This window comes from Bombina bombina, chromosome 5 (assembly GCF_027579735.1).
Source record: "Bombina bombina isolate aBomBom1 chromosome 5, aBomBom1.pri, whole genome shotgun sequence".
NCBI lineage: Eukaryota > Metazoa > Chordata > Amphibia > Anura > Bombinatoridae > Bombina > Bombina bombina.
Window position 1 is genome coordinate 1,081,621,156 of NC_069503.1, and position 20,240 is coordinate 1,081,641,395.

Below are 20,240 nucleotides of genomic sequence, written 5' to 3' on the forward strand. Positions count from 1 at the left end.
CATCATCAGACTCTATAATGCCCCTTCATGTGAACCAACAAGTGTATGTCTAGCTTCTCAGTTTTCAGTATCAGTTGAATCCTAAATTAAAAACAAAAATTTTACCCCTGCCATGTAAAAATGTAACCATGGGTGTCCATCCTCAGACCAAAAAGCAACAATTCAGCCCTTCATTTGTTTTAATATGCTTTCATTAACCAGAGTGGATTTAAATACAGTGTGAGTGTATGTAAGTGTGTGTGTAGAAAACAATATTAATTGTGAGGGGTGGACCGTGGAAGTCTTGGTGAGTTCCCACACTTTTCTTGTAGGACTTGACCCGATTGAAGATTATTAAGCAATATGTCATAAATAGGCTTACCATAATTTTTAGAGGTGAAACTGGGACCACCTGGTGCGGTGTCAGTGGGGTGTGGTCAGGGGCGTGGTCAAGGGGGCGTGGCAATTACCGGTCCTTTTAAAGTAGTAGCTTTTATGTGTGTAATGTTTTGTGGATACTCTAACCTTCCTCAGTCAAACAAGTGAATCAAACAGTTTAAATAGACCATAACACCACCCCCTAGTGAAAAAGGCACCATTACGTTGTCATGGAAAATAAATCATTAATCTAAATCTCAGATTCTAAATAATGCCAAACATCAAGCATCAGTATCACTTTCATAATTATCAATTTCACAATTTAATATCTGCAGTGTAATATGTGTTTTATGTGTCTAATTAAGGAACAGAGCCAAATACTGATAAGGCATAAATATAACATTGAATGAAAGTAAAAAAGAAACACGTACCTGCTAAAGCTGTTTAAGAGGCTACTCTATACCATAATGCAGGAAGATTATAGCCAAAATGCTATCCTGCATGAAGTAAAGCAAGATCCAGGCCTTCCTGTCTGTACTTCCTAGTCCTACCCATATGATTCCCCTAAAGGTGTATTACCAGCAATGTCACCAGGGGTCAGGGGGGTGTTAAATTCTTAGAAAAATAAACCAAGTAGCACTACAAAATTAAAAAAAAACCTATGCTGCTCACTCAGTCTTTATTACTAAATGTGAGCTTTGAAGGACACAAATGTTAAGCTAAGCAGGGCTGTATGTAACAAAGTACCAGCATCCAACTATGCTGGAGAGCCACAGCCACAGACTCACAGTCCAGTCATTTTGAATAATGTGTCCGGGTTTCAGGTGGTCTGAAACCCGGACACATGATTTGAAACCTGGAGGTGGCAACCCTACTGGGACAGAATGAACAACTGGGTGGGACACTGGGACAGCGCCTCCAAACCGGGACAATCCCAGTAAAAGTGGGACTTCTGGTAAGCCTAGTCATAAATTCAGATAATTTTGAAAAGTAGTTACAGTCTCAGAAAAAATGTAGGTGTTGTTTTACCTGTAATTATATATTCTGTTTATTGATTTTAACGTGTTTACATAGGCATACAAGATATGTTGTGCCAACTTTTATTTTTCTGTGACCTAAGGCAGTAATTACATAATTTTCATATCAAGAATGGTACATAATAAATAAAGCATTATAATTGTATTTACAATTTCAAAGTTAATATGTTTTAAATAACTTTATATTATTAAAAGTGATATAAGTTACAATCTTCTGGTATAATATTTACAAGTAAGATCACTTCCTGAAGGGGCGTGGACAGAACTGACCACGCCCCTATTTAAGCCGTATAAGGGTTACTCGATTATCTTACCCCGCTAACTACTCCTATTTCTTTTGATGGACAAACCTCTATTAGGCTTCGGTCATCCGAAGCTTTTATTTTGTTAATTATTTCCAAACTGCTCTTCAGTTTGGAAAGCTGCACTGGGCGCCGCCATCTTGCTGGGACGTCACCGGAAGTGACATCACGGGTTTTTCTGAGGTCCTGTATGTTTTCCTGCTTCCCTGACGTCTGTCCAGCCTGTGTTGCAGTGCCTCAGTAACAGAAGATCTTGAGTTGTGGGCTGTAGCTGCCCATACTGTGAGTACGCAGCATAGAAGTGCCAGTCTCAGGTCATATCACTGACGTATTTACAGTTTTCATTATGAACTTGCTATGCTTGTCTGGGTTCTTAGCTACAGTAATACCTCTATCTTCCCATTATATTCCCATATATATCTTGCTGTGTTATTTTGTGAATGAATGTGTTTGTATATTATTTCATACACACAGGATATTATTCACATTTATGTTTGTGAATCTATTGGGCTACTTTGTTTTATATGTAAGACCCATACTACAATATGAGTTTTATGTTGGTACTACAGTTCTGTCATACTTGCTCATAGTAAACATTTTGTTGTGGGGTTGGGAGGTCCTGAATTTATTTTGCAAAAAATAAATACATTTTATATATTTAAACCCACATACTGTATTTCTGAGAATAGGTTCACTCAGGTACTCAGATATTGCCTTGCTGCAATGCATATTGCTGCCCTTTATTTTTAGGTGTATCTTGGGCATTGCAGAGGATCTGTATTCTTTGACCTCTAATTTCTTTTCATACTTATTCCAGTAAACTATTGTTGCCAGTTAATTTATTGTTTTAGTCCTTTTTGTAGATAGGTTTTTCTACTTTTAAGATATAACCACTTAGTGCTTTGCATATTTTCTCTATCATTTTGGAAATCTATGGCATTCTTTCTAGGCATTTTAAAAGGCATATGAAACCCCAAATTATTCTTTGATTCAGAGCATGGGATTTTAAACAATTTTCTAATTTATTTCTATTCTCAATTTTTCTTTGTTCTCTTGTTATCTTGTGTTGAAAAACATAAGCTCAGGAGCCTTCCTATATTTGGGGCACTATATGCAGCAGTTTTGCAAGAGCACTAGATGGCAGTACTATATCCTACCAAGTAGTGCTCCAGACACCTACCTATTCATAGGTATCTCTTCAACAAAGAATATCATGGAAATGAAGCAAATTTGATAATAGAAGTAAATTGGAAACCTTTTTAAAATGGTATGCTCTGTCCGAATCACAAAATAGTTTTAGGTTTCATATCATGTAAATGCTTTTATTTCTGCTCAGGAGTATCGTATGATGTTATGTATAATATATTAGTAAGACAAATGGTGGGTTTATCCTCTGAGACCTATTTTTCACTGCTAATTTTGATGCAAGTTTACTGATATTATATAGCTTTTTCTCGCAAATTTACTGCAGTTTTTCCCCCCGTTTAGACTCTGCAGCCTTTGATGTGTTTTTATTGATTTCTAGCTTTATAGATAGTTGCTTTCCTTGACTAACATTATGGCCGCTGCACTAAAGATTGCTATAATTTCAAATGCTTACTATTTTAAGTTATACTTTTATGGCATTTATTTAGTTAGAAATTGGGAACAGTTATAAGAAAGGGTTCAGAAAGCAACTGCACTGAGCAAAAATATACTGCAAAATCTTAAAGGAAAGCCAAGCCATCAAAGTATACTCCCAAACTGTGTTTGTTCACATATTGCACACCCTGCTTTTGAGCCCCCAACTTTCCCTTGCCAGCTGCACCTTATGTGAGTGTATAATTTCTAGACTGCTCGGCTTGGAACTACAAGTCCCAGCATTCCACATAACCAGAGTACACATTATTACTGACCTAAGGTGCTAGCAGAGATTCACTGTATTGGTCCTAACCTTGTTCCTTTCACCACTGGACATGTCGGAACCTGGTTTACGCTTGCTTATTGGAGGCTGAATGCAGCCACCAATAAGCAAGCCCTATCCAGGGTGCTGAACCTAAAATAGGCTGGCTCCTAAGCTTTACATTAATACTTTTTAAATAAAGATAGCAAGAGAACAAATAAAATTTGATAATAGGAGTAAATTAGAAAGTGGCTTAAAGTTCCATGCTCTATCTGAATCATGAAAGAAAAAAATTGGTTTCATTGTCTATTTAAAGAAAATGTGACAAGACAATAACAGCTAAATGTATACAATCACAGGTGCATCAGAAACGTACATCTACTTAGCTGCTTATTGGAAATAAAATACTGGGCTCCTAGATTTTGAACATATTTGTCAAGCCCTGAGTATGATGGGTCACAGTTTTGTTATGATCAAGGACGAAACAGGTTTATTTTAATCAAAGCAGGAGTGGATAAATTGTGTGCCTTTTGTGGAAAACTCTATTGTGTGAACAGTTTCAAAGGCCGTATTTAGTTCTACAATTCTGTATACTTTGATCTATATTTTTTCTATATCATCTACCGTTTAGAATTCAATATAAAATCAACTTTTTTTCTCTCGCTAGGTGATATTGCCACATAATTTTGAAATTGTAAGGGTTCATATTAGTTTAGCTGTATCTCAGCACACTTATGTTGATGAGAGAAGAAATCACAGTTTTTATCTTTATAATTTCAGGGATTATATATATATATATATATATATATATATATATATATATATATATATATATATATATATATATATATATATATATATATATATAAATATATATATATATATATATATAAATTTTTTTTTTTTTTTTTTTTTGGGGGGGGGTGGCCTGTGAAAGTTAGCTCACAATTTATTGAGTAACCTTTTTCAAGTCAGGAAGTCCAAGGATGCAATTTTAAACAACTTTCTAATTTACTTCTATTCATTTTTATTAGTTCTCTTGGTATCTTTTGTTGAAAAGCAGAGGCATAAGATGAGAAGCATTCCCTTTACTGGAGCTCTATATGGCAGTAGTTTTTCAACAATTGTATCCATTTTCAAGAGCACTAGATGGCAGCACTATTTCCCGTACTCCAGATGCCTACCTAGGTATCGCTTCAACAAAGAATATCATTGGAATGAAACAAATTTGATAATAGAAGTAATTTGGAAACTTTTTTTTTTTAAATGTTATGGTTTGCCTGGACTTCAACAATAAAAAAATAGTCTTCTGTGCTCACAGACAATACCCGAGAGTTTTCACCAAGAGCCGTTATTTACAGCTTCTTTTTTCAGTCTTATGTCTGTTTTAGTGTGCATGTTTCTTGGTTCCTTTAAAGGCAGAACTTTGTTTAAAGGGACAGTCAAGTCCAAAAAAAACTTTCATGTTTTAAATAGGGCATGCAATTTTAAACAACTTCCCAATTGACTTTTATCACCAATTTTGATTTGTTCTCTTGGTATTCTTAGGTGAAAGCTAAAACTAGGAGGTTCATATGCTAATTTCTCTGAATACATTTTGACCACTAGAGGGCATTAGTTCACATGTTTCATATAGATAACATTGAGCTCATGCACGTAAACTGACCTAGGAGTGAGCACTGATTGGCTAAACTGCATGTCTGTCAAAAGAACAGAAATAAGGGGGCAGTCAGCAGAAGCTTAGATACAAGATAATTACAGAGGTAAAATGTGTATTATTATAACTGTTGTTTATGCAAAACTGGGGAATGGGTAATAAAGGGATTATCTTTCTTTTTAAACTACAAAAATTCTGGTGTTGACTGTCCCTTTAAGGATATGTTGTAACCTACATTTTAATGACTTCTTGTTGCTGGCACTTTCAGAGATCTATATTCACATGGGTTTTTGCAGGTTTATATTTATTCTGTAAATCTGGTGAAGTCATCCTTCATACATTCTGGTAGTTTATGATCCTTTAAGGCCTGTTAGTATACAGATCTGGAGCTTTTCTGCTCTTTCAACATTTCTAGTCTCCAGTACATGATTTTAGGGTTTGTGTTCTCTCTCTATTTTTAGCTTGTGTTTGAGTGTGGGTGTTCATCTATGTAACCCTTTTTTTATTTATTTTTATTTTTTATTTTAAAGGGACGTGAAACCCACACTTTTTTCTTTGTTTATTCAGGTAGAAAATACAATTTTAAACGTTTCCAATTTACTTCTGTTATCAAATCATGTTGGTCTATGTTGAAGAGATACCTAGGTAGGTAGCGTACACATGCCTGAAGCATTACATGACAGGAAATAGTGCAGTCATCTAATGTTTAACATTGTTGCAAAGTCAAATGGAAAGGCGTGGGTTTTTTTTGTTTGTTTCTTTTTAAATTGCATGCTCTGAATCCTTTAAGTGCTAAGTTTGAAGAAGTTCAATGAAAAGAAAATAGTTTGGAGTGGATTAAAAGTGTTTTGGAAGGGGCAGGCATTACAAATAAAATTGAATCCTCTAATGATACATTTAAATATAACTATTAGATTGTTGTTGTTATTATTTAGGTAACAAGTACTATTATCCTAATAAAATATATCAGAAACTTTGTCTAAATAATAACCTATTAAGCTGGAGATCTTATCTTATCTTGGTTCTTCTTGACAGACCTACATTTTAGCCAGTTAGTGCTGACCCATAAATAACTCCACGGGAGTCAGCACAATGTTATCTATATGGAACACATAAACTAGCAGTGTCTAAATGCACTGAGGTAAGAAGCGGCCTAAGAAAGCTTAGAAATCAGTTTATGAGCCTACCTTGGTTTAGCTTTCAACAAAGAATGCCAAGAAAACAAAGCAATTTTGATGATAAAAGTAATTGGAAAGTTTGTTTAAATTTGCATGCTCTATCCGAATCGTGAAAGTTTAATTTGGATTTGACTGTCCCTTTTAATCAAATCCGTAATTTTCTGAGTAAGAACTGTAAGACCGATCTAGAAAGTTATTCTTACAATGTAACCTTCATCTGGTTGTAAATATTAAAGTGTCAGTAAACCATAAAACAAATGTTATATAATTCTGCACATAGTGCAGAATTATATAACATTATAATAGCGCAAACATTGTAAAACCAAATTTCCCCTTTGAATTTAAAAAATAACTGCTGTTTTACAGACCCGCTCTCTGTGATCTTCTGAGCAGGTCTGTTTTTTTCTAACAGCGCATCGGGCCAGCTGTATAGTCACAGCCCGGCCCGACCGCGCCATAGCACTAAGTGAACTTATTTGCACTTTATGTTTGTCAGAAGAAGGGACGCTATATAGTCCCGAAACATTACTCAATAAATTGTTTCAAGTTTGATGTCAGAAGACCAGTGAGTGCTTTGAATCATTTGTCACTTCATACTCCCTGAGAGCACCCTGGCGGTTGATGAAAGGTGGATATGGAGATATATATAATTTTATGTGAATAGCATTAATCCTAAAATGTTTGTGTTCAAATATGACACATTCCTAACTATTTCATATTTATAAGGTAGCTTTTAATATATGTTGCTGCCTTATAAGAAGGAGAATAACAAAGTTGCATCATCCAGAAGATATGGGGGAAAAAAAAGGATGCCGCTAATGTGCGATCTGTTAATTTACTAATTCACCAAGTATTGTTTAAAAAAATGTTTTATTTGCTGTATTAATGTAATTATTTTGTGCATAATATCATTGGACGATTGCTCATTTTTTAAATACCTTTTTCTTTAGGAAAACCAGACAAGCGATCCTCCGCCCGCTTCCCATACTGTACTTGTCATATCGATGACAAAACCAGCTTCCTCCTATCATTGCGTGGCCTCACAAGCCAGGACGCCTTGGTGTTCACGCGATGATTGTAGGAAGCTGGTTTCGTCATTGCGGTGCTAAGTACAGAGAAGCTGCGGGCGGAGGATTGCTGGTCTGGTTTTCCTTAATAAAAAAAAAAAAAGGGTAAGTAAAAAAATAAACAAACAAAAAAAAACGCTTCAATGTAAATTTTAATGAATGAAAGTTCCCCTGTTTTTAATAGTATTTTTAATTAATACTAATTTACATTCACTTTAAACAAAAGACTGCTATGCGTATCAAAGCTGTTGCAGCTCCGCTTTTCTGACTTGCTCACGTCTTGATCCTGCAATGAGCAATTGTTTTTGATCCACTGCGGCTGCCATAGTAGTGATAGTGACGTCACAGACAGACGTCACTAGCACATGCGCATAATCAAGTATTTAGCTACCAACACACTACCCAGATAAACCCCATGATAGGCTTGCATAATGAGACCCACAAGGGGGTTTGGAAAGACTTCAAATTGTAATAAGAAATTGCAAGAAACATATGCAGAATTAGTGCAGCAAATTATTTGAGAAAATAAATGTTGTGCAGGATTCTGTATTTTTATGACATTTTCTGAGTTTCATATACCTTTTTTAAATTGTCTTATTGACTAGTGATTTTAAATTGTAATTTAATTGACTTGATTCTAATGAAATCCACTCTGAGTAATGTTGACAGTGAGCTGCCCTTACACTAATATGAGTGGGTATAAGTACCTTCACTAAGCAACATGCCGTCATTAAACCCTGTTAACATTTTTTTTAATACCAGTATTAAAATGTTGGGAACCATACTTGTGTATGACATGTGCTGACCCAATATATTTAATGATAAAAAATAAATATTATTGTCTTAAAATAAAGAGATTAAATAGATATGTGCTTCAATGCATCAGGGTTGACCTTTGTGTTGCAGTCCTCACACAAGTGTCAGTTGAACTTTATAAAAATGTGCAAGTCTTCCATATACACAGATACATGCAAGAATTGTCTTTGGTATATGAGTTCTCCTTCACATACAGAAATTTAGGGAGAACCCCTTAGGAAGATGCCCAGCTCTCCATGTAAAACATTCACTTGCAAAATTGTGTGTACTGATAGGTCTGTTAGATAACATTTCCTTAACGGAGATCTATAAAAAAAAATATGTTCTTTTTTTTGTGTGTTTTTTTTTTTTTTCTCACTCACTCTTGAACTGATTCATTTGAAAAGCTTGGCAAAATGACACGTTTTCAAGCATTTTTCCCCTGAATGCAGGATAATCCTAGGTAGATTATCTGCTATTTGGTATATTAACGGTTGAGTGTACCCGATAGGCATGTTCATTCGTTTGTGATGATTCTAGATCTTTGTATTGCACTTTTGCACAAATAAATAAAGTGCCAAATGACACTGCCAGCTGCAATATTTTGCATTAGTTTCATAAGCAAATGAATGAGTGAACAAGCCTAGTGCCTAATACTCTTAGATCTTCTTCATGAAATGAAAACACAAGTGAGGCTAAACCTCAGCACCAATCAGTGCTCGTCAGACTTTGACATCAGTACTGTTTGTGCACAAGTGTTAAGCCTTCTGTGAATGCAGAACTCGGAGACCCTTACGTAGTTTACAGTGAATGTCTGTTCTACACACGAGCTCCTTTTTACCTGTGCCTAGTTTGCCACAGTAAAGGAAGAGGGTTTTCACCGGTGCATAGCAGGAATTCAAAACAATGGCGGATCTTTAAAATATTTGTTATATGTAATTCAGTGAAGAATAATCTAATGCATAAAAAAAATGAGGTTAGCATTTTCAGGTTATCTGAAACTTCTTGTCTTATTAACGTATTTCTCTTTCATTGTTCTAGAACGCCTGTCGTCCATCTTGTTGATAAAGAATATAATCTGGTTCAGCTATGCCGGCAGGTAAGTTATATATAAAGCTACAAGGGAAGAAAGTATCAACTATAAACGTGCTGATATGAAATAACCAGAAATCATTCTGATTTTTTATTTCTTGTGTTTCTTTGAATACATATTTACTTCTATATCATGTATTTTCCCCATTTCATTGTGATTTCAAATTCACTACAATGAATTATATTCTTAAAAAACTAAACCGCTGTATTCATGAATGAACATTGTAATAAAGGAAAAGTCTGGGATGTTAAACTCAAAACAGTTTGGTAACAAAAACGGAATGTAGAAGGATTATATATATTTATTTATTTGCCCTGTCTGAATTATAAAAGGTTAATTTTGAATTGACTATCACTTTCGGTCATCCAAAGCACAAATTAAAGGGATATGAAACCCAAACATTTTCATGATCCAGATAGAGAATGCAATTTTAAATAACTTTCCAGTTTACTTCTATAATGTAATTTACTTCGTTCTCTTGGCATTCTTTGTTGAAAAGCATACCAAGGTAGGCTCAGGAGCTGGGAGCTAGCTGCTGATTAGTGGTATACTGATGTGTTCAGCTAGCTCCCAGTAGTGCATTTCTGCTCCTTCAATAAAGGATACTAAGAGAATTAAGCAGAATTGATAAAAGAAGTCGATTGGAAAGTTTTAATTTTTTGGGTTTCATGCCCCTTTAATTGCATACTTTTACATAAATTTATTTAATGATAATTTGTGCAACGACCATTAATAAAAAAGAAGTTACTTTTAGTTTTATACTGGCTTAAATTCAAGCTGGGTGGTGTGCCTATTATTATCTGCTGGAGAGAACACTTATTTTTTTATTGGCTCCCTGTTATTTGGAGACTGTCATTTGTAATTATTTTGTTTTTACAACATCATGTCTCTCCCTAAGGACCCACGGACTGGTGGGATGATATTCTATTTACCAGGACAATGTAATTTACTTGGCATAGCTAAATTGTGTAAAGAGTTATCCAAATTTCATATTGCAAATTATTCTACTTGTATTATATGCTGTCATTTTTATTAACACATTTGTAAATGCACCTCACACTGTAAAAGACACATTTCCCCTAAGCCAAAGGTTGCAAACTCATTATACAGTCTTATCTCTAAACTATTTCACACAGACAGTTGTGCTTTTATTGTTTAGCTTGGTACTTCTATAAAATGATTGCAAACACTTTCTCTATATTTTTTTGTCTTTGCTTAATGCAGGAATATAAGAGTTATTACTTTATTATCTATTATTACATTAGGTTGCCAATAGTATAATTGTACTTGTTACACTATGACTTGAGATTCCTAATCACTGATTTATTCTGCTATTGCTGACTTCATATTTTTTCTTTTTTATTGGTTCTTATTATTAATGAACTGAAATTGTACTTATAATTCAGAGCTGGTGTTATCTTGCCCTAATTATACTTTGGTCCTAATTCTACTTTGTGGGCATACACGATACTTTGATATTTTGTTATGATAATCCAGAGTTCTATAATATGTGTAATATGAGTATTCTATCTCACATTTTTTTTAAATTTGTATCAACTATTATCACCTTTCAAATGAGGTATGTGGTAAAAATACAACTTTCTAATTTATAACTTAAACATGATAGAAGATGGTTCCAATTATCAAATGTAATGGTCAAACTTGTTATCTAGTAGAATGCTGATCCATTAAGCAAAAAAGGTCAGTTAAAGGATAGAGAAAGTTCACAGCACAGGCACAATGATTAGTTTGTATAATCCAATTGGTAACAGATGCAATGCTACATACATAGTTCAACATGTGAGACTAATCGATAACGCTCATCTTGCCAATGCCAGGTATCTTGCTCCTCCCCACACATACGCTGCTATGCATTTTTCTGGACACTTGACCGCTAGCCCACAATGTAGTTGACCCCTCTGCTGGTCCGATCCATGAGGGACACACAAAGAATTTAATTACCTCGTCTCAACGGACCACCGGATATCTTCGAGGATTAAGAGGCTGCAGGGATCCCAACAAGTGTAGTGTGGCATGTTCCGGAGATGTGTTTGAATAACAGAGTTGGTACCCAACGTACTGGGGCTCAACCAGCAATTACAGCGTGGATAATTAACTTAAAGGGACAGTACTCCAGAATTTTTATTGTTTAAAAAGATAGATAATCCCTTTATTACCCATTCCCAATTTTGCTTTGTTTTCTTGGTATTCTTAGTTGAAAGCTAAACCTAGGAGGCTCTTATGCTAAATTCTAAGCCCTTGAAGGCCATCTTCTCTCAGGGCATTTTGACAGTTTTTCACCACTAGAGGGTGTAAGTTCATGTTTTTTATATAGATTACGATGTGCTCACACACGTGGAGTTCAGGTGAGCCAGCTCTAATTGGCTAAAATGCAAGTCTGTCAAAAGAACTGAAATAAGGGGCAGTTGGCAGAGGATTAGATACAGGGTAATCACAGAGAAGTGTATTTATATTACTGTGTTGGTTGTGCAAAACTAGGGATTATCTATCTAAACAATAACAATTCTGGTGTAGACTGTCCCTTTAATATACTTTTTACCTCTGTGATTACCTTGTATATAAGCCTCTGTAGACTGCCCCCTTATTTCAGTTCTTTTGACAGACATGTATTTTAGCCAATCAGTGCTGCCTCCTAAAAAGCTGCACGGGAGTGAGCACAATGGTAACTATATGGCGTACATGTACTAGGTCTGTCTAGCTGTAGAAAACTGTTAAAATAAGAGGCTGCCTTCAAGGGATTAAAAATTAGCGTATGGGCCTACCTAAATTTATCTTTCAACCAAGAATACCAAGAAAACAAAGCAAATTTCATAATAAAAGTAAATTGGAAAGTTGTTTAAAATTTTTAAATGGTGCTTATCCAATGTCCCAAACCATAGGGGTTCGACCCGCTGAAACAGGGAGGCTTACTGGCTCCCAAACATGCTGGGCAATAGATCAAAGCCAAACAAAGTAGAGTGCTATGTAAATCGTAACATTATTGAAGAATGCATTTTAAAGGCATTATATTAATGCCCAGGACATGGGAGACACTTTCTTTAAAAAAAAAAAAAAAAAAGCAGGTAATTTACACGTTTCGGCTTTACCCCGTAATCTGAGCTGATTATTCACATGTGAAACCCTCTTATAGCCTGTACTATTAAGCTATTGGCTAAAAGCATCCTGCTAAGATCATACATCTAACACGGTTAAAAAATGTGTTATAAGTGACTTCCCATAGTAATGTATAACATACATATAATGCAAGATTGAAAAGAATTTGCATAGAAATCAAAAGTACATTGATATTTTTATTTACCAATAATATACATTATGTGCAAAGAGATCATTCGATAGGCAACAAAATGAATAATAATTCTATATTTTAGCCCAACCGAGAATCTAATCTAATGCTCAGTCCTATACTATTTGAATGAGGCTTCGATTCCTGGTTGGTCTAAAATATATATAATTATTCATTGTTTTGCCTTTTTTAAAATGACATTCTCTATCTGAATGATGAAAGAACAAATTCTGTTTCATGTCCATTTAAGAGCTGCAGTGCAGTACTGGGAGCTAGCTGCTGATTGGTGGCTGCACATCTATGCCTCTTGTCATTTGCACTACTGGGAACACATCAGATGAGCTAAGAGATTGGCTGTTCAAAACATATAAAACCCACTAGTAATGCATTTAGAGCATAGACAATTCTTATTGGGCATTCATTGGATACTGTTAAAGGGACATGAAACGCAACATTTCTCCTCTTTCATGATTGAGACACTGTGCAATTTTAACAAAATGTTCAGTTTACTTCAATTAAAATTTGTTTCATTCTCTTGTTGAGGGAGCAGCAATGCACTACTAGGAACACAGGTGAGACGATGACAAGAGTCATGTTTGTGCAGCCACCAATCAGCTAGCTCCCAGTAATGGATTGCTGCTCCTGAGTCTACCTAGGTATGCTAAGTGAACAGAGGATACCAAAAGAACAAAGCAAATTAGATAATCAAAATAGATTGGAAAGAATTGTATACTATATCTAAATCATGAGTTTAATTTTTACTTTATTGTCCCTTTTTTAAAAATGTCCATTTACTCTTTGTGTGCCCTTTCTATTTAATAGTGTGGGTGGGATTGGACATTGATCAGACAATATAATAGTATAATGGAATATTATTTTGGAAAAAAGAAAAACATGATTTAGTACTTAGATATTTTAAAATATTATGAACACCCTAAAGCAGTGATGGCTAATCTTGACACCCCTGATGTTTTGGAACTACATTTCCCATGCTCAGCAAGGCTACAGAGCGCCTAAGCATCATGGGAAATGTAGTTTCTAAACTTCTGGGGTTCCAAGGTTAGCTATCACTGCCCTAGAGCATGGAGATGTAAAATATCCAGAAATGTTGAAGCCATGGGGAATAAAAAAAAAAAAAATATAAAAAATAAAATGCAGAGCGGATTACTGTAACATATTAAGTCATTTTGTTACATTGGAAATGTAAAATGCAGTGTGTATAAACTATGCTTGAAATAAAAGTACAACTTATTCAGTAAATATTAGACTACATTTGCTTTTTTTTTTTTTTTTTTTAAAAACAAATTGTTTGTTATAAAGACTACAAAGTCTGGGTATGTTAAGAACACATGAATTATAAGGAGCCTCATTTGCTAATACATGAGAACAGGCGACCAATCACAGAATATATTGCTCCTCCGATCACTTGATCAACTTGTTCCTGATTTTCAGGTGCCATTGTATCTATAAATCAAGGTATTGGGTCTTTTTTGGCGGTTGTTTGCTTACTTGAAGATGCTGCTTATGGAGAAGCCCTTTGTGATGATGCTTTTGTTACAGAAGGCGCAGAAAGAGTTCTTCTGGAATGGGAACATTGGAGGAAAAAGCTAATTGAACTTTCATTGCTATGGGCCTCCTTATTTAATTCCATGATCTTTTTTTAATTTCTTTAGGGAACTTGCAAGGATGTGTTTTGTCACCCTGGTAGCATTTTGAAGATTATATTCCTTTTGACAGTATTTGCAAATTGCATTTTTTAAGAAGACATTGCACTGTGGAAATGTTTCCAAATGCTGAATGTTAATTTCACTATTTTCCTGAGAGGATAAAAAAATAAAAATAGTGGCCAGATCACAGATAAACACTATGCTGTGATGGGGGAGCATGACATTTAGTATTATCAAGTCAGCATTTAGGTAAAGGTTATGAAGATAAACGAATACAGTTAAAATGTGGTTCCATTTTCAGACTTCTTTAAAGGGACACTAAACACAATTTTTTTTTCTTTAACCCCTTAATGACCACATCACTTTTCCATTTTCTGTCCGTTTGGGCTATTTTTACATTTTTGCTGTGTTTGTGTTTAGCTGTAATTTTCCTCTTACTCATTTACTGTACCCACACATATTTATATACCATTTTTCTCGCCATTAACCCCTTAAAGGGCCATTATACACTCATTTTTTCTTTGCATAAATGTTTTGTAGATGATCTATTTATAAAGCCCATAAAGTTTGTTTTTTTAAAAAATTTATAGTTTTGCTTATTTTTAAATAACATTGCTCTGATTTTCAGACTCCTAACCAAGCCCCAAAGTTTTATTTGAATACCGTCAGCTACCTTCTCCAGCTTGCTCCTGTTTGTGTAAAGGGTCTTTTCATATGCAAAAGAAGGGGGATGGGTGGAGTGTCTTATTTCCCACTTGCAGTGGGCTTTCCAACTACCTTTTCAACAGAGCTAAACTGAAAGCTTCTAAGTACGTTTTTAAACCATTTTATACTGGATTTTTATATCTGTATCTGTGCATCTTATTCTTTATAGTAGTGTCTATTACATGCAGTTATATGAAAATTAGTGTATACTGTCCCTTTAAGGACAAGGCCATTTTTCAATTTCCCTTAAGGACCAGGGCTATTTTTACATTTCTGCGGTGTTTGTGTTTAGCTGTAATTTTCCTCTTACTCATTTACTGTACCCACACATATTATATACAGTTTTTCTCGCCATTAAATGGACTTTCTAAAGATACCATTATTTTCATCATATCTTATAATTTCTATAAATTCTTTTTATAAAATATGAGGAAAAAACACACTTTTTCTAACTTTGACCCCAAAAATCTGTTACACATCTACAACCACCAAAAAACACCCTTGCTAAATAGTTTCAAAATTTTGTCCTGAGTTTAGAAATACCCAATGTTTACATGTTCTTTGCTTTTTTTTGCAAGTTATAGGGCAATAAATACAAGTAACACTGCTATTTCCAAACCACTTTTTTTTCAAAATTAGCGCTAGTTACATTGGAACACTGATATCTTTCAGGAATCCCTGAATATCCTTTGACATGTATATATTTTTTAGAAGACATCCCAAAGTATTGATTACGGCCCATTTTGGTATATTTCATGCCACCATTTCACCACCAAATGCGATCAAATAAAAAAATATTGTTCACTTTTTCACAAATTTTTTCACAAACTTTAGGTTTCTCACTGATATTATTTACAAACAACTTATGCAATTATGGCATAAATGGTTGTAAATGCTTCTCTGGGATCCCCTTTCTTCATAAATAGCAGACATATATGGCTTTGGCGTTGCTTTTTGGTAATTAGAAAGCTGCTAAATGCCGCTGTGCACCACACGTGTATTATGCCCAGCAGTGAAGGGGTTAATTAGGGAGTTTGTAGGGTTAATTTTAGCTTTAGTGTAGTAGACAACCCAAAGTATTGATCTAGGCCCATTTTGGTATATTTCATGCCACCATTTCACCGCCAAAAGCGATCAAATAAAAAAAATTGTTCACTTTTTCACAAACCCAGTACCCAGTTTGCAAAAAAAATGGGTTTTATTTATTTTTTTCATTTTTTTTTTTTTTCTGTAGTGTAGCTTCCCCCCGACAGACCATCCCCCCCACCCCCTGACTGATTTTTTTTTTTTTTTTTATAAAATCTATTCCCCCCCCCCCTTTTTCCCACTTTTAACACAAATTTTTCTGTAGTGTAGTGGTTCCTGCCCCCCTCCACATCACAAGGCCCATCGATGGCTGCCACCCGCCTACCAGACGGGCTCCCACCCACCAACGATACCGGCCATCGATGTACGGTGCAGAGAGGGTCACAGAGTGTCTCTCTCTGCATCGGATGGCTAAAAAGGGTTATTGCAGGATGCCTCGATATCGAGGCATCACTGCAATAACCGGAAAGCAGCTGGAAGCGAGCAGGATCGCTTCCAGCTGCTTTCTAGACCGAGGACGTACAGGGTACGTCCTCGGGTGTTAACTGTATTTTTTTTTTTTGAGGACGTACCCTGCACGTCCTCGGTCATTAAGGGGTTAATGATTCAGAGCAGGCAATTTTAATCTGCTTTCTAATTTACTCCTATTATCAATTTGTCTTTGTTTTTTTGCTATCTTTATTTAAATAACAGGAATGTAAAGCTTAGGAGATAAACCATTTTAGGTTCAGCACCCTAGATAGTGCTTGCTAATTGGTGGTTACATTTAGCCACCAATAACCAAGTGTAACCCAGGTTGTTAACCAAAAATGAGCCGGCTCCTAAACTTTACAGTCTTGCTTTTTAAAAAAAAAAAAAAAAAAAGATAGCAAGAGAACAAAGAAAAAATGATAATAGGAGTAAATTAGAAAGTTGCTTAAAATTGCATGCTCTATCTGAATCATGAAAGAAAAAAAAATGGGTTTAGTATCCTTCTAAACTCTCACCTTTCAATTTAGGCCTAACTGAGAGGACAACAATAATTCAATCAACTATACCAACAAGATAGAGACCCATGAGCAAAATAAACTGAAACCTTTTTCCATGCACTGCCCCTAGACAGAAATACATATTTCTCTTTTTATTTGAGAATTGCATCTTTAGTATAGAAATTGCAATGATTTGTCACTTTGTATAAAGTGTCATAAGTCCTTTATAAAAGTCTTCATGCTGTCTTGTTTTTAGAAATAATATTGGAGGTTTAAATATGAAAAAACTTTAAAGGGACATGTAACCCAAAAATTCAGACAGAGAATACAAATATAAACAACATTCTAATTTATTTATATTACCCAATTTGCTTTATTCTTTAGGAATCCTTTGTTGAAGAAATGACAATGCAGTTGGGTGAGCCAATAACACAATGCATCTATGTGCAGCTACTGAGTACATTGAGGCATGCTTTTCAACAAAGGATAGCAAGGAAATGAAGCAAATTAGATAATAGAAGTAAATTGGAAAGTTGTTTAAAAATGCATGCTCTTTCTGATTCACAAAAATGTGTTGCATGTCTCTTTAAATTGCGGCAGAATATTCTCTCGACTATCTTCAACAGATTATTTGCAATCCGTATGGCATGGTGCAGACCCTTTTAGATATAACTATTTAGAATAACAAAGATTGATTAATGAAGCAAAGTTCAGCATCATAGAAAGAGAATTCAGCACCCGTATAACAAAAGTATTCAAAACTTTGATTCTCTCTGGCTCTGATTTTCAAACCCTCTATGCTCAGGCAATATAGCACTGCATTGCATGACAGTTTTGCTGCATTTCCACTTTGTGCTTTCTGTTTCATATCACTTTACACTTCAGATTAAGTTTTATAACATTTAAACTGTACTTTCTATTTTTTTTTGTATTTTATTTTGTATACAGCAGTGTATTTAGGATTGTGGTTTTACAAATTCTGATTATGCCTTCAGAATTTCTGTGTAACTTTAACAACTTCGGCTCATACTTTGTATATTTATGTGTATCTCTTACAAATTAGGTTGTCTTTTATTTAAATTGATGCTGAAAAATGGTTAGCTTCAGTTTCCCAGAGAGCTTTATTAATTTCTATGGGCCTAATAATCAAACATTCTGTAGTTTGGAGAGAGATTATAGTGCTGACTTCTCAGGGACAGCATTCACTGAATTTTCTAAGAAAAGGATAGGAACTTGGAAATCCCAGAGATATGAGAAAGGCCATCTATAGAAAATAATGAAGCTCTCTAAGATGCAAAATGTCACATGGGAGAGAGAAGGTAACTGGAGAACGAATGGGGCTGATATAAAGGCTCTGTTTGCATCAACTCCAAATTAAACTGAAATGTTTTCAGTACAATTTAATTTGCTTTTGTCTATATATTTTAGTATATGTTAATTTTCTGTTAGTTAAAATAAGTGTATTGTGGATTTGAAGCAAACATCACCTGCATACAGCTGGCGAGACAAATCCGTGAGTCCAGCTTGTTTAAAATGCCTAGAAAATTGTGAGAGCGCTTCAGACATACCCTGGGAACTCTCAAGTTCAGCCCAGGTAACTGCCCTGTCCCTTCCACTTTCTGGAACTGTCAATTTACAGTGGAGAAAATACAAAGTGCAATGTGATTTGTAAAAGATACACAGGAATATACTAAGTAAAATTACTGCTAGATCAAAGTTTAAATGTATTAAACTACAAATAAGAGGTCAAAGCTAAAATGCAATAATACTGAAATGACCCACTCTGAGATGTATAGTAATAAAAATGAAATGCACAAAGTGTAAGCGTAACAAGACTCTCATATCATGCAGTGCTATATTGCACTTGGCTTGTCTCTGCTTAACATACATAAATGATAGAGATCTCGCAGTGCTGGAGTGTTCTGCCCTTTTTCTTTTGAAAATTCAGTGAGTTCTGCCTTTGTAAAGTCTGAACTACAATTTTTCTCCAAGCTGGAGAATCTTTGATGTCAGGGCTTCTGTATCCAATTAAAAGTTATTTTTTTTTTAATCAAACTGCTACACTACTGTGCTGATGAGCAGTTCTGAAATAAAAAACACACATTACAGAACACAGCGATAAGAAACCCATGCACATTTAAATTTTGTCCTTTCTAACATCTGTTGTGTGAGTATGTTTAGAAAATAAAAGAATAATAATAATAATAAAGCACCTATTTTATTTTCTTATGTATAAATACTGTTAACCCCAATGAAATTGAAATCTGAAGCTGTCGCCTGAAGACAGTAAGCACCTTGTAATTACAAGACCTTTCTCTTGTCTTCCTATAGAATAACATATCAGTCAAGTCTAGACATCTTGTTTATTGCAATTCTTTTTCAATAACCAAACTTCATCTACCAGTTGCTTTATTTGGAGGAGCCAAACCAGGCTTGAGTCTGCCGATGAAAAGCTAGCCATGGTTATTGTGTTAGTAGAAATTGCATTGGTTTGTGTTATCTACTAGAGACAATTAGACACGTTTGTAGTAGGGTTAGTCTTAAAGTGACATAAGCAGGTTGAGATCTGTGCATATCCATACAAAGGCTAATTAATTAAAAATAGCTTGGATAAAAAAAATGTTTAAACATTGCTGGCAATTATTTAAAAAATTTCAAAAATAAGCAAAATGAATTGCATAGCTAAGCTGCTTGGAGCAGACAACTCCACCCCCTTCTCAGTGTTTAGACACAGGCATTGTATTTCAACTGAGTTCACAGCTTCTAGGCATGCTCCAGCAGATAATCTCTTTGCAGTTTTGCATTCTACCAAAACAACAATAGTTATACAGTAGATACAGTCATAGAAGGAAATGTGTGGGGGGAGTACCAGCTTTACAATTCAGAAACTAAAAAGAAAGGGTTAATGACGAAGCACTGCAGTATAAATTTGCAGGTAAAGTAATTAAAGTACATATTATTATATTTTGTCTCTATTCCAACTTGTTTTATGTCCCTTTAAGTCGTCAGTGTGCATTCCTAGTTCTTAGAATTAGAAAAAACACAATATTCAGTACTAAACTACACGCAAAGGGGGCAAAATAAATAATTAAATTGTATTGCAAAGTTGTTTTACTGTGCATAATTAAAATGATAGTAAACG

General features: G+C 34.8%; 1 protein-coding gene across 2 annotated transcripts in view; it reads left to right on the top strand.

The window, feature by feature from the left end:
• The first annotated feature begins 1,866 nt into the window (after nt 1-1,866).
• Nucleotides 1,867-20,240, top strand: part of EFR3A (EFR3 homolog A) — a 619,646-nt gene continuing 601,272 nt past the window's right edge. For both annotated transcript variants that reach the window (XM_053715365.1, XM_053715366.1), the window contains exons 1-2: nt 1,867-1,978; nt 9,317-9,374. In XM_053715365.1, coding sequence (XP_053571340.1) covers nt 9,365-9,374 — 10 coding nt within the window. In that variant the 5' untranslated portion in view covers nt 1,867-1,978; nt 9,317-9,364. The remainder of the gene's footprint in view (nt 1,979-9,316; nt 9,375-20,240) is intronic.